Source organism: Suncus etruscus, chromosome 20 (genome assembly GCF_024139225.1).
Source record: "Suncus etruscus isolate mSunEtr1 chromosome 20, mSunEtr1.pri.cur, whole genome shotgun sequence".
NCBI lineage: Eukaryota > Metazoa > Chordata > Mammalia > Eulipotyphla > Soricidae > Suncus > Suncus etruscus.
This window is the reverse complement of record NC_064867.1, coordinates 12,991,080-13,005,637: the sequence shown is the minus strand read 5'-3', so window position 1 is coordinate 13,005,637 and position 14,558 is coordinate 12,991,080. Positions and strand designations below refer to the sequence as shown.

Genomic DNA, 14,558 nt, shown 5'->3' with positions numbered 1-14,558 from the left:
AAATACTTATGAAGGCACCATGATTTACAAAGTTAGTCATAGTTGAGCTGTAGACATACTATATTTCAGCACCAATCCCACTACCGGTGTCATCTTCACTCCAACAGGGTTCCCAGTTACCTACTACCCACCTTTCTATCCCTGGCCTTCCACCTTGACAGGCACATTTTCAAATTTGGAAATTTTCCTATACATGGATGAACATGGAAACGATTATGCTGAGTGAAATAAGTAAGAGGGAGAGAGATAGACACAGAATAGTCTCATTAAATCTATTAAATCTATTATCTCATTAAATCTATGGGATTTAAGAAAAATAAACATGATTGTAATAACACCCAGAGACAATAGAGATAAGGACTGGAAGGACTGGCCATGATATGAAGTTTACCATAAAGAGTGTTGAGTCCAGTTAGAGAAATAATTATACTAACAACTACCAATAATTATACTAACCATGACAATGGTTGTGAGTGAGAGTAATAGAATGTTTGTCTCGAAGACAAGCAGGGGGTGGTGGAGGAGGGAGATGGGAGTCATTGTGATGGGAAGGTTGCACTGGTAAAGGGGGATGTTCTTTTTTTTTTTTTTTTTAAGTGCAGAATCTTTTATTAGAAACTCACTCAAGAGGGAAGGAGCCCACTGGCAGGAGACAAAGGCAAGTGGATGCTTAGGATAATAACATTCCAAAAGTATAACAGTTGCAATTTCATCCTAGCAGTTGTAGAAGTATTTGCTCTTGTTGCTTTGGTCCAAAACAGTAGAGCTAAATTAATGAGTACATTTAAGTACCTATTTTTTCCCCCAACATTAATTTAGATTGTATTGGCAGCAGAAATATCCATGAATAGTACTACTATAACAAGTATAATAAAAGAACATTTTTCAAGAACACATCACAGTATCAGATACTTCTCATAAGACAAAAATATGGAAAAATAAAAGATAAAACTGCTACTGTAAAGCAAAATCGTTCCCCAAAACTACACTTAAAGGGGTAAAACATAAGATCAGAGGTTTGATACTAGTATGAAAGGAAATTGAGTACTGTATTTATTTCTTATTTTATACAACTCTTACTCTTTACAAAAATGGTTATAATCATGCCCATAAAAGTGTAACCCATGGCATCTGAAAGCAAACACTCTTTGTCATTATTTAAAAGGGCCTTTTTAAAAATTATAATACAAAGGTGTGCTCTATAAGCAGTCCTCCACTGTGCATTATAACAATAAGGCTTACTTTTAATACAAAGACTAAGTGTTTGGAAGTTATGAACCACTGGATTTAACAAACATCATTTTATAGTTGCTTTTTGCATCCTTTTTGTTTTTGGGATCTTCCACTTCATTAGGATGCTCAGTAGCTTGGAGTTCCTCTGCAGATTCTTCTTTCTCTGACTCTGAATCACTTTCTGAGTCATCTGGACTTTCAGGATCAGGTGAATCATCATCATCATCATCTGCAGCCACATCACCTTCTCCATCATGGTCTTCAACCTCACTGAAGCCAAGTCCACAATGCCGTCGGTATCTTCCTGATAATTTACTGTCCATACTTTGTTGATATTGAGACTCCAGTTCTTCATTAATTTTCTTGTCTTCTTCCCCTGTTCTAAAGTGAGATGTTGATTTGTGATCTCCTATAACAAGACGACCAGTATGTTCTTTCTTTCCTGCACCCATGAGTCTCAAAAACTTCTGTTTTCTTTCTTCATTACCTAAATCTGCGGCCTCCCAATTGCTAGATCCAAGATCATCGTCTGAAGGCTGAACGCTTCACCCCGTGCGGGTGGGACTCCCTGGCAGCGCTCATCGTTCCCGGAGACCCCGACGGGAAATGGAGAACCCACTTCGCGCTTCTGAATCTCAGCCGTGGCGCCAGGCAAACCGGCTAATCTGCAGCCACCGGCCCCGAGCAGCGCTCGGATGTTCTTTTTTTTACAACTGAAACCCAATTACAAACATGTTGAAAGATTTCTATCTATCTATCTATCTATCTATCTATCTATCTATCTATCTATCTATCTATCTATCTATCTATCTATCTATCTATCTATCTATCTATCTATCTATCTATCTATCTATTATCATTATCTATCTATCATCTATCTTGTTTGGGCCACACCCAATGACACTCAGGGTGTACTCCTGGCTATATGCTTAGAAATCGCTCCTGGAAGGCATGGGGGACTATATAGGATGCTGGGACTAAAATCACCTTCTGTCCTGGATCAGCTGCATGCAAGGCAAATACCCTACCACTTGCTATCTCTTAGGCCCCTAAAGATATTTTTAATGTAATATTTTAAATTTTGTAAAAAAAGAAAAGGTAGGTAAAGTTTAGATCTCTTTTTTTCACTGCTGTTGACTTTGTGGTTTAAATATTTAGCTATAGCACCCATTATACCAACAGTGTACTCAAATTCTTTGATCCCTGTTCCATATTGCTTTCCTTGTATCTCTTCTTCCCCCTCTGATTACTTTCCTTGTCTGTTTTTCTCCTTCCTGTACACCGGGGCCAAGGGTCATTTAGAAACTCTACTTTCAAACACTTCATTTATTTGTTCCATTATTTTATATTCACATATAAGGGAGATCATCCTATGTTTGTCCTTCTTCTGGCTTACTTCATTTAAGCTGATATCTTTTCCTTTTCAATTCCATTCATGCTGCAGTGAATGACATGCTTTCATTTTTTCTTAAAGATGTGTAGTATTACATTGTGTATATCTTCCACATCTTCATAATACATTTATCTATTGTTAGATACTTAAGTTGATTTCATATCTTAACAATTTACTTATCATACAGGGAATAATGGTATGCTTCAGAATTAGGTTACCAGGTTTGTAAGATTCCATCGAGGATTTTGCATCCGATCACAATGAGTTGAGATCTTATATTAAAACACAAACCAAAAAATAAATCTTTCCAAAACTCTGAACAATATCCTTATTAGAAAGGACCCTAAAAGAATGTTATCACTGGGTCACATAAGAAAGTGTCTGAGTGCTCGCTTCGGCAGCACATATACTAAAATTGGAATGATACAGAGAAGATTAGCATGGCCCCTGCACAAGGATAACACGCAAATTCGTGAAGCGTTCCATATTAAAAAAAAAAAAAGTGTCTGAAAAACTGCCTAATTTTACACGAAATTAAATATAAGAACAGGTGGGGAATTTCAAAAGGACTTTCTTAGCTTATTACTAAACTTACTAGATGGAAGGACCCAAGCAATAGTACAGTGGGGTAAGGTGCTAGCCAAGGACAGGATCAACCCACGTTTGATCTCCGACATCCCAAATGGTTTCAGAGCACCATCTGGAATGATCCCTGAGCACGGAGACAAGAATAACCCCTGAGTATTGTTGGTGTAGCTCCGCCAAAATAAAACCAAAGTTACTATATGAAAAAAAGATATCCATGCATATTATATATATAATTAATTTTATTCTGTTGGGAAGGCTTATCAATAAAATTCTTTGTCTAGTTTCAGATTCAGAAAAAATAGTGTACTTTTTGGAGGGACGGGGTACAGTATATTTGTCTTAATTTACTGTGTTACTTCTAAATCTCAGCATTCTTTTTTTTTTTTTTTTTTTTGTGGTTTTTTTGGGTCACACCCGGCAGTGCTCAGGGGTTATTCCTGGCTCCAGGCTCAGAAATTGCTCCTGGCAGGCACGGGAGGACCATATATGGGACGCCGGGATTCGAACCGATGACCTCCTGCATGAGAGGCAAACGCCTTACCTCCATGCTATCTCTCCGGCCCCAATCTCAGCATTCTTGATAGTTAATAGAAAATTCAAATGATATTTTTATAGGTGAAAAGGGGAGGGGGGTTTCCTTGAGTGTGAGAGTTGGTTGTCACAGAACTTGTTGATCTGCTCTTTTTGATAAATAACAATAAATATCTGAAAAGAATGGCCTTACTTATTCTTAACAAGACGATGAGGTAAATAAATGCCTGTTTAAATCTCCACTTTCAAGAGGTGAAAATTGAGTTCAAGTTCACAGCAAAATAATAGAACTGAAACATAGACCCTGTGTTGTATTGGAGTAAAATGCTTTTAACCAGTTTAATATTATCACCATTCCCCCCATGTTTTGAATACTAGCCCCCGTACCCTGTACCTTTTTTGTTTTGTTATTTTACTTTCATTTTCAGTGTAAATTTTCTTGTTTTAAATGTATTTTCTCAATACATTTTATATTTTATTCTAATTTGCAGTCTATTCTTTTTGGGAAGGAAAGAGCAATATTTTAGATGTTTATTTACAAAGTAGACTAAAAAAATGTATAGATTCTTTTCTCTTCACCCTTTCTCTCTCCTCTAAATTATTTCCCCCTGCCTAACAGTGCTATAGATGCTTTCCAAATCTTATCTAATTAAGACACTGAATATTTTATTTTGCTTGAGAAAACTCCAGGACCAAGTTTTTTTTTTTTTCTTAAACACATTTTTTTCTCCCACTATCTATTCCCTATTGAGACAGTATGCCTCAAATCTCCTACTTTTAAATAATCTTTAACTCACCCTGTTCCTTTTCCTGCTCTCAATTCTCCTGTTTCAATTAGCAGAGATTCCTCTAAGATACCGACTCCTTTCCAAATATGTATTCCATGGAATGACAAGACATTGGGATTTTAAAAATTAACTGCTCAGTAGTTCTCCGGTATCTTGGGTATATTTGTGGGAAATTGCCTCACTTCTCAGACCCTCTCCTTTGCCACTGGGGGAGAGATAATAATGACTTTTTTTTCCCTCTCAGAGGGAAGTAGTAAAGATCAATGGGATTATTTTTGAATGAGCAGGAAGAGGTAATGGGCACCCAGGTGAGGGAAGCTAACTGGTTTCCTTGGAACATCAAAGGCTTAGGATGTGGCCTTAAACTACTTCTTTCTTCTGCTGTTGCACAAACCTAAATAGAGGTCATGGGTGGGATGGGAAGGGACAGTGGTGATAAGGGCAGGGCACACTTGTATAGTACATATTTTCAAAGGGGATAGTTTGGTGAATAAAGGACTTGGGAATATGATATCCACTGGGTCATGGAAGAATTAGAATATGTTTCTCTTCTCTTTCATCTCCCCTCCCCTTAAACACATGCACTTCTCCAGAATTTAGCAGTTCCATAGTAGTTCAGGAAGCTGACCAGAACTAGTGACAGTAGAGCAAGTAGGGGTAAGGCATCTTAATCATAGCCAGCCATTTTAATCCCTAGTATGTCATATGGTCTCCCTAGCACTGCCAAGAGTAATTCTTCAACATTCAGGAGCAATCCCTGAATATCACTGGCCCCAAACCAAAAATAAGTAAAAATAAAGAAGCTGCTGGGGCTGGAGAGATAGCAAGGAGGTAAGGCGTTTGCCTTGCATGCAGAAGGATGGTGGTTTGAATCCCGGCATCCCATATGGTCCCCCGAGCCTGTCAGGAACAAGTTCTGAGCGTAGAGCCAGGAGTAACCCCTGAGCGCTGCCGGGTGTGACCCCAAAACCAAAATAAATAAATAAATAAGCTGATCACCATTACAGAAAGTAGTCTATAAAATGAAGTATAAAAACAAGGGCAGGAGAGATAGCATGGAGGTAAGGCGTTTATTGTAGGTCATTGGTTTGAATCCCAGCATCCCATATGGTCCCCTGAGCGATTTCTGAGTGTAGAGCCAGCAGTAACCCCTGAGTGCTGCCAGGTGTGACCCAAAAACCAAAATAAAATAAAAGAAGTATAAAAATACCAGAAAAGTGTTCTCACCTAAAACTATAGAAAGCAATATATATATGTTTATTTAATTTACATTATCTGAGAGCTTGAGTAAGGAAAAGTTTTGGGAAAGTATATATATGTATAGATATATATGTATATTGTTGTTGTTGTTCTTGGCCACACCCGGCGGCGCTCAGGGGTTACTCCTGGCTCTGTGCTCAGAAATTGCTCTTGGCAGGCATAGGAGGGGTGGATGGGGGAGAGACCATATGAGATGCTGGGAATCAAATCTAGGTCTCTCCTGTGTTGACTGCATGCAAGGCAATTGCCCTACCACTGTGCTATCTCTCCTGCCCCTGGGAAAGTATATTTTGAGTTGGAAGATCAAGGATGACATTATTTTTGATTTTTTGGCTGGGAGAAAATTGGTGCTCAGCTTCAAAAGAAAATTTAGGGAACAATACTGACCAAAAGATCCAAGAATATAAGGTAGGAACATTTGATACATAAAATAGTTTGAAGTGGTGAAAGGTTAGAGAAAGAGCAGGTAATTGATATCATTGCTGATGAAAATTGCGTTTAAACTATATGTCTGTTAATAACAAGTCTAAATATCTTCTCTGAATAAGATCCCCTTGGACTTCATATCTACACATATAGGTTGTTTTCTAAAAATATTGATCATTTTCCAGGTATAGTCTTTCCAGGTACAGTTTTTTTCTTTTCTTTTCTTTTCTTTTCTTTTCTTTTCTTTTCTTTTCTTTTCTTTTCTTTTCTTTTCTTTTTTTTTTTTTTTTTTGTTTTTTGGGCCATACCCATTTGACGCTCAGGGGTTACTCCTGGCTATGTGCTCAGAAATCGCCCCTGGCTTGGGGGACCATATGGGACGCCGGGGGATCGAACCTCGGTCCGTCCTACGCTACCGCTTGCAAGGTAGACACCTTACCTCTAGCGCCACCTTCCCGGCCCCGGTACAGTCTTTTCTTTTCATTTTTTTTAATATTTTAATAAAATATTTATTTAAGCACCATCATTGCAAGCATAATTGTAGTTGGGTTTCAGTCATAAACAGAACACCCCAGAAAAAATTTTAATGCAAGACATAATTATTTTCTAGCAACAAATAGATTATAGAAAGACCAGAGCATGCTGTGTCCTGACAGCCTCTATTCTGAAAAAAAATTTTTTAATTGACTTCAAAGACTAATATAAAATGCATATGCATTTTTACCTTTTATTCTTCTTTTTTGTCTTTTTTTGTTTGTTTTCCTTTTTTATTGATTTTGAGGCCACACTGGTGACTCTCAGAAATCGCTCCTGGCTTGGGGGACCATGAGATGCCTCGGCATCGAACTGCAGTACATCCTAGGTTTGGGCGTGCAAGGCAAATGCACTACTGCTTGTGCCACTATTCTGGCCCCTATCTATAATTCTTTACTTATAAAACATTCTTTGCATGAAGGATATATCTAATATTCTGTCAACAAAAGTTTAGAAAAATATCCAAACAAGTTTGATAGTCACTCATTTCCCACTGATAAAACATTTCTACTTTGAGATTTCTCTGATAATATTAACTGTGTAAATATTAATACATCTTTTGGTTTTTATTATTTTTAATAATCTTTATTTAAACACCGTGATTACAAACATGATTGTAGTTGTATGATTTCAGTCATGTAAACAACACCCACCTTCATCAGTGCAACATTCCCAATAACGATGTCCCAAATCTCCCTCCTCCCCCACCCCACCCACATCTGTACACGAGACAGGCTTTCTACTTCCCTCATTCATTCACATTGTTAGAATAGTTCTCAATGTAATTATTTCTCTAACAGCACTCATCATTCTTTGTGGTAAGCTTCATGTCTTGAGCTGGACCTTCCAGCCCTCACTTCATTTGCCTCTGAGAATTATTGCAAAAGTATCTTTTATTATTCACGGTGTTTAAATAAAGATAATAAAAAAATTTTGGAGGCACTTTGAAGTGCTCATGGTATATTCTTAGCTTTACACTCAGGGATCACTCCTGGAGGTGCTCAGGGAACCATATGGAATGCTGAGATGAAACCTGGGTTGGCTACATGCAAAGCAAGTATTTTACTCATTGTAATATTGCTCCCATTTGATGTCTTTAAAAAAGAGGTAAATAAATTTCAACACTGTTAGTTTTAATTAAAAAATAAAGCTAGACTTTGGAGTGAAAACAAAACAAAACAAACCCCCCAAAAAACAAACAAACAAAAATGTGGCACAAGATGAGAACTGATGGCAATGTGAAGACTAACACATCCATCTTTTGGTAGAATTCTTTATACATTAAATTTTATACTTGGGCTAAAATTTTAAAGTCATTCAAATAGTACTAGTTCTTATATTTAGAAGGGTGTGTGTGTGTGTGTGTGTGTGTGTGTGTGTGTGTGTGTGTTTGTGTGTGTTTGAAGAGGTGGGTGGAGGAAAAGAGAAACAGAGGAGAGTCTGCTATAGTATTCCCTACTGACAGTTTCAATTAAACAAGACCATTTTGATAAAGGCTGGAAAAAAAATTAAAATTCCCTGAGCATTCGTTGACACTGTAAATACGGAAAGTCTGTTATTGAACAGCAGTTAAGTAGATGCCAAGGGGAATCATTGTGACAAAATCTCTACTAAATATTGATATGAACATATTTCTGTTTGCGTGAAAATATGTTCCCTCTGTATGGGAAAGGAAACTGTAAGGAAAGAAATACAAACAACACATTGAAGAAATGTTGAGCAGAAAAGCTGTTTAATCTGTCAGGGCACACCAATCCTCTTCATTCTGTGAATTTTCCTGGAGAGGTTGTCAAGATATTTACTTGCACACAAATGGGAAGCCAAGATTACTCGATTCAAGGGAAAAAATGACAGATTTTTAGGGTTGCTATTTGGTAAGAATGAAGATTCACACAATCTGGTTATTCTCCTAAACAGGTATTTAGATCACAACAAATCATAAATCTTGTGTTTCCAGGATGCTGGGGCCTTGGAATTGCTTTATTCAGTATGAAGTGGCTCTGGGAATTTGTGGGCCATTACAAAACTCTGGCCATGGGGATCTTAGCTGTATTTACCATCTAATCCCTCTTGAAAGAATCACTCAAAATTTGAGGCTGAGACCCTGAGTTCCTTAACTTGCATCACTCTTTTGTTTCCTGTGTATCTAGAAATGTGTGTCGGAATTCGTTGCTTTGCAATTCCATTGGTATTCCCACAGAACTCTTATCTGATCATCAGAAGGGAAAGGTTTTGTTTTCTGCTTTTGTACTCGAGCCTTGGAAAAATTTATGTCTGGACCCTTGGTGGATGGCTCGATTTTACTGATTTTCAGCAGGAACTCTACCTGCTCTGTTACTATGTTTAATTTAGTTGGTAAAGCAGGTAATACAGGAAATATTTTTTTTGTTTTTGTCTCTGTTTTTTTGTGGTTTTTTTTTTTTTTTTTTTTGGTTTTTGGGCCACACCCGGCGATGCTCAGGGGTTACTCCTGGCTGTCTGCTCAGAAATAGCTCCTGGCAGGCACGGGGGACCATATGGGACACCGGGATTCGAACCAACCACCTTTGGTCCTGGATCGGCTGCTTGCAAGGCAAACACCACTGTGCTATCTCTCCGGGCCCTGTTTGTTTGTTTTGAGGCCACACCTGGCGGTGCTCAGGAGTCACTCCTGGCTCTGGGCTCAGATATTGCTCCTGGCAGACATGGGGGACCATATGGGATGTCAGGAATTGAACCAGAATTCGTCCTGGGTTGGAGTGTGCAAGGCAAATGCCCTACCACTGTGCTATCTCTCCAGCCCCAATACAGGTAATGTTTTTTTAAGAACATTTTATGGGAAATTGAGTTCAAATATATTTGAGAGCATGGAGGGGAGTTGATAGACATTAAAGAAGTGAGGAAAAAATAAAATTCTTTTATTTTATGGTGCTGGGGCTCCAACCCAAGGCCTCACACATGCAAGGCAATTGCTTCATTGCTGAGCTGCATCCCTGGCCTGAGAGTTTGAATTTTGTACATATTAACTCACTTAATGGCAACAAGAAACTTGCAGATTTTATAATTACTGGAAATGAATGGAATTTTATTCATATGAACTCATTTAGTACAGACAAAAGCTTTATGAGTTTAGTACTTTTATTTTACAATTGAAGAAATTAAAAGATCAAACTTGGGGCCTTGCAAGTAAGGTAGGTGCTCTAGTCCTTCAAGCTATCCTGAAGCTCCCTTTATGATCTTTTGTATTATGTGCTTTGGGGGCTGGATTAATTGCACAGCAGGTAGGGCAATTGCCTTGCATGAAATTGACCAGGTTCAATCCCCAGCATCTCATATGGTACCCCAAGCCTTCCAGGACTGATTTCTGAGTGCAGAGTCAGGAGTAACTCCTGAGTACTACTCTTGGGTATGGCTCCAAAACAAACAATAATAAATTATGGTTTTCCCTCCATGCCTCAGTACTTCTGGAAGCCCCTAGCAGTCATGCTACACATATGACCCACAGCCACCACTATGTCGGCTCATAGGCCCAGTTTCACAGACCCTTAAAGTACTGAACTGCCCAGAAGGCCAAGCAACATCTCCATATTTTTCATTTCTTTTCTTTTAAATATCTCTATTTAAACACCGTGATTACAAACATGACTCTAGTTGGGTTTCAGTCACAAAAAGAAAACCCCCTTCACCAGTGCAACATTCCCACCACCAATGCACCCCCATCTCCCTCCTCCCACGTCCCCTGCCTGTATTCTGTATTCGAGACAGGCATTCTACTTCTCTCATTCATTAACATTGTCGTGGTTGTCGTTAGTGTTCTAACTGCACTCACGCCTCCTTAAGGTGAGCTTCATATCATGAGCCAGTCCTTCCGGCCCTCATCTCTGGGCATATTACAACTGACTTCTCAGTAGGAATGCACCAAATTTGATGCAAAATTATCATGGAGTTATCTAAGCAGATCAAACAAAACAAATTAAAGAATGCTCAATAATCAACAAACACCTTAGAAAAATAACTTATTGACTGGGCTGTAGCGATAGCACAACAGGTAGGGTGTTTGCTTTGCAGGCAGCCAACCTGGGTTCAATCCCTGGCATTCCATATGATCGCTGGAGCTGAGTGCAGAGCCAGGAGTAATCACCGAGTGCTCCTGGGTGTGGCCCCCAAACCAAACAAAAAAAACAAAAACAAAACTTAATGACCACAATGCAAGACAAATATTTTCACACATTTTTTAATGAAGTTTCTTCCCCTCCAATAATGACACCACTATTTGATTGTAACAAGATATTAAGTAAATTATTTGTACCTGCCAAGAGGCAATTTTAGAGTGGTATGGGAAACTGGGATAACAGTGGAAAAAACATTATGCTGGTTTGGTGTAATGGGATTATTGTTAGCATCCTAAACAATGGGATTGGTGTTAGAACTTTGAATGCCAGTCATAACTGTACTGTGAGCATTGTAAGCCATGGTGTTTAAATAAAAAATTATTTAAAAATATTTATATTTATATATATGTATATTATAGGCTGGAGAAATAGTACAGTGGGTAGGGCACTTCTTTTGCCTACAGTCAATGCAAATTTGATTCCTAGAACTCCAATTGGTCTCCCAAGCTTTAACAGAAGGGATCCTTAACCACAGAACCAAGAGCAAGTCCTGAGCATTGCTGGGTGTGGGCCCCCCAATAAAACAAAAAAATAATTTAACCTAGGAATTGAAGACATAGCTCCCTGGAGAGAGAGAGAGAGAGAGAGAGAGAGAGAGAGAGAGAGAGAGAGGGAGACAGAGAGAGACAGAGAGAGAGACAGAGAAAGAGAGAGACAGAGAGAGAGACAGAGAAAGAGAGAGACAGAGAGAGACAGAGAAAGAGACAGAGAGAGACAGAGACAAAGAGAGAGACAGAGACAAAGAGAGAGAGACAGAGAGAGACAGAGACAAAGAGAGAGAGACAGAGACAGAGACAGAGAGAGACAGAGACAAAGAGAGACAGAGACAAAGAGAGAGAGACAGAGAGAGACAGAGACAAAGAGAGACAGAGACAGAGAGAGACAGAGACAAAGAGAGACAGAGACAGAGAGAGACAGAGACAAAGAGAGACAGAGACAGAGAGAGACAGAGACAAAGAGAGACAGAGACAGAGAGAGACAGAGACAAAGAGAGACAGAGACAGAGAGAGACAGAGACAAAGAGAGACAGAGACAAAGATGGAGAGAGACAGGGAGACAGAGAGAGAGAGAGAGAGATAACACATTTTTACTTGTAGGAGGCCCAGGTTTGACCCCTTACCCTGCACTGTTCCCTGAGCACATCTGGGAGCAGCCCGAGAGAACTGAACCTATGACTCCCAAACCAACAAAAGAATCTACTGGAAGATCATTAAAAATAATTGTAAAATATGGATTTTGTGGAGAATATCATTGGGAATGTATCTCAATATCATTGAGATGATGAATTGTTTTTCACAATGTCATTGTAAATAAATGCATTTGTGAACATAAGGGGCCTCCCAGACTATAATTAAAATGCTGGGATTTAAATTCAGACTACAGTGTAGTGGGGTTTATTGTTTGTTTGTTTGTTTGTTTGTTTGTTTGTTTTAGGGAGGGTTACATCCAGCAATGCTTGAGGTTATTCCTGGCTTTGAACTCAGGGATCACTCCTGGAGATGATCAGGGAACCATATTGGGTGTCAGGAATAAAATCCAGGTTGGCTGCATGTAAGGCAGGTGCCTTAAACAGGAACTCTCTCTATTTCCCTCAAAATAGCATTTGAAGCCCAAGCCTAAAGCTTGCAGCTTTAAACATATTACTCAATAATTAATATGAGAATTAAATGAGATTTATAGTTAACGTGTCTGGTTTGTTGTGAAACTCAAGAATCATAGTTATTACGAGTCTATTTTATTCCCCACCTCTTTTTTTTTGTTTTGTTTTGTTTTGTTTTGTTTTTTGGGCCACACCTGGCGGTGCTCAGGGGTTACTCCTGGCTGTCTGCTCAGAAATAGCTCCTGGCAGGCACGGGGGACCATATGGGACACCGGGATTCGAACCAACCACCTTTGGTCCTGGATCGGCTGCTTGCAAGGCAAACGCGGCTGTGCTATCTCTCCGGGCCCTAATTCCCCACCTCTTATCCCGTTCTCTTTATTTGTTAGGAAGAAAATGGTATAATGAGCCAATAGTTGTTTTACTGTTATTATTTATTATTTTGGTTTTACGTTTAAGATGGTTCTCAGGGTTTTTTTCCCAAGAGTGCTTGGAATCAAGCAAAGCCCTTTCCACATACAAGACAAGAGCTCTAACCTTTTGAGTACTCTCCCTGGTCTGCTTTCATTTTATTTTTGTAAGGTGCCAATTTAATAGTAAAATATTTATTTATTTATTTATTTATTTATTTATTTATTGGATTACTCCTGGCTCTATGCTCAGAAATTGCTCCTGGCAGGCTCATGGGAGGCCAGGATTCAAACCACCATCCTTTTGCATGCAAGGCAAACGCACTACCTCCATGCTATCTCTCCGGCCCTAAAATCTTTATTTTTTTGGGTGTCTGGGCCACATATAGCTGTGTAAAGGGGTTACTTCTGGCTCAGTGCTCAGAAATAGCTCTTGGCAGTCTCAGGAAACCATATGGGGATAGAATCTGGATCAGCTGCATGCAAGGTGAATGCTTTACCCACTGTGCTGTTGCTCCAGCCCCAAAATCTTTATCCTTTTTTAAAATTTATTTATTTATTTATTTATTTATTTATTTATTTATTTATTTATTTATTTATTTATTGGTTTTTGGGTCACACCTGGTGGCGCCCAGGGACTACTCCTGGCTCTGTGCTTAGAAATTGCTCCTGGAAGGCTTAGGGGACCATATGAGATGTTGAAATTCGAACCACTGTCCATCCTGAACCAGCTGCGTGCAAGCCCTACCGCTGTGCTATTGCTCCGCCCCTCCCAAAATCTTTATCTTAAAGAATTCTTTTTACAAGTTTTTAAACATATTTATTAAAGAAACTTAATAAGCATATTCAGTGGGTCCAGGCTCATTCCCAGTGATTCTCAGCCATCCAAGCACACAGTTTAATCCTAAGGTCCTAGTATAAAGACAGTATCACTTAGGCTCTGGCATGTTGGTGAGCACCAGAGCCACCTCACCAAAGATACTTGGAAGCTAACCAGAGTTGTACATGGAAGTTCTAAGGAATTTATGTGGAATCTGGAATCAAACTTAGGTTTGCCTCATGCAAAGCATATGCTTAGACCCTGTACTGTGAGTTTGGATAGATGCATCTAGTTATATATCTGCAAGACAGACAACATCTTTGCTTTTTCCTCTAAATTCTCATCCACTCCTCCTGGAAAATTACTGATTTTCCTTCTGTCATATTTTCCTTTTCTAGAATAATATTTGTAAGTGAAATTATACAGAAGTAGTTTCTTTCGCTATAGAATACATTTGAGATTCATCTTTAATGGAGTTTTAATTACTTTTTAAAATATCCTTTCTCCTGTTGTATCATGCCGATGGTGATAGATGAATTAATTAAGAGTAAATCTCAAGAGTCCTTATAATCATTGCTTATTTTATTCACTAGGTCAGTGCCAGCAGAAAGTGCCAGCAAAAAGAATTCCAAAACAACCAAACATAAAACCAAACAACAGAACATTGTTGAACAAACATCAAATAATACTCTCCAACAAAAAATTCTTCTTATCTCCTTTGTTTCAAAATTAAAAATAAAATATGAAAGAAGGGGAAGGAGCCATGGCACAGCGGTAGGGCGTTTGCCTTAAATACAGTTGATCCAGGACCAACCGTGATTCTA

At 38.8% G+C, this 14,558-nt stretch overlaps 1 protein-coding gene and 1 non-coding gene across 2 annotated transcripts; one reads left to right on the top strand and one right to left on the bottom strand.

The window, feature by feature from the left end:
• Positions 1-1,030: 1,030 nt before the first annotated feature.
• Positions 1,031-1,887, bottom strand: LOC125997891 (small acidic protein-like). Its single transcript, XM_049766076.1, is given in 2 exon segments — positions 1,031-1,767; positions 1,769-1,887. Coding segments are annotated over 2 exon segments (543 nt in total). The 5' UTR covers positions 1,816-1,887; the 3' UTR covers positions 1,031-1,271.
• Positions 1,888-3,011: 1,124 nt separating this feature from the next.
• Positions 3,012-3,118, top strand: LOC125998329 (U6 spliceosomal RNA). Its single transcript, XR_007491919.1, has one exon. It is a non-coding gene; the product is annotated as a U6 spliceosomal RNA (small nuclear RNA).
• Positions 3,119-14,558: the final 11,440 nt, after the last annotated feature.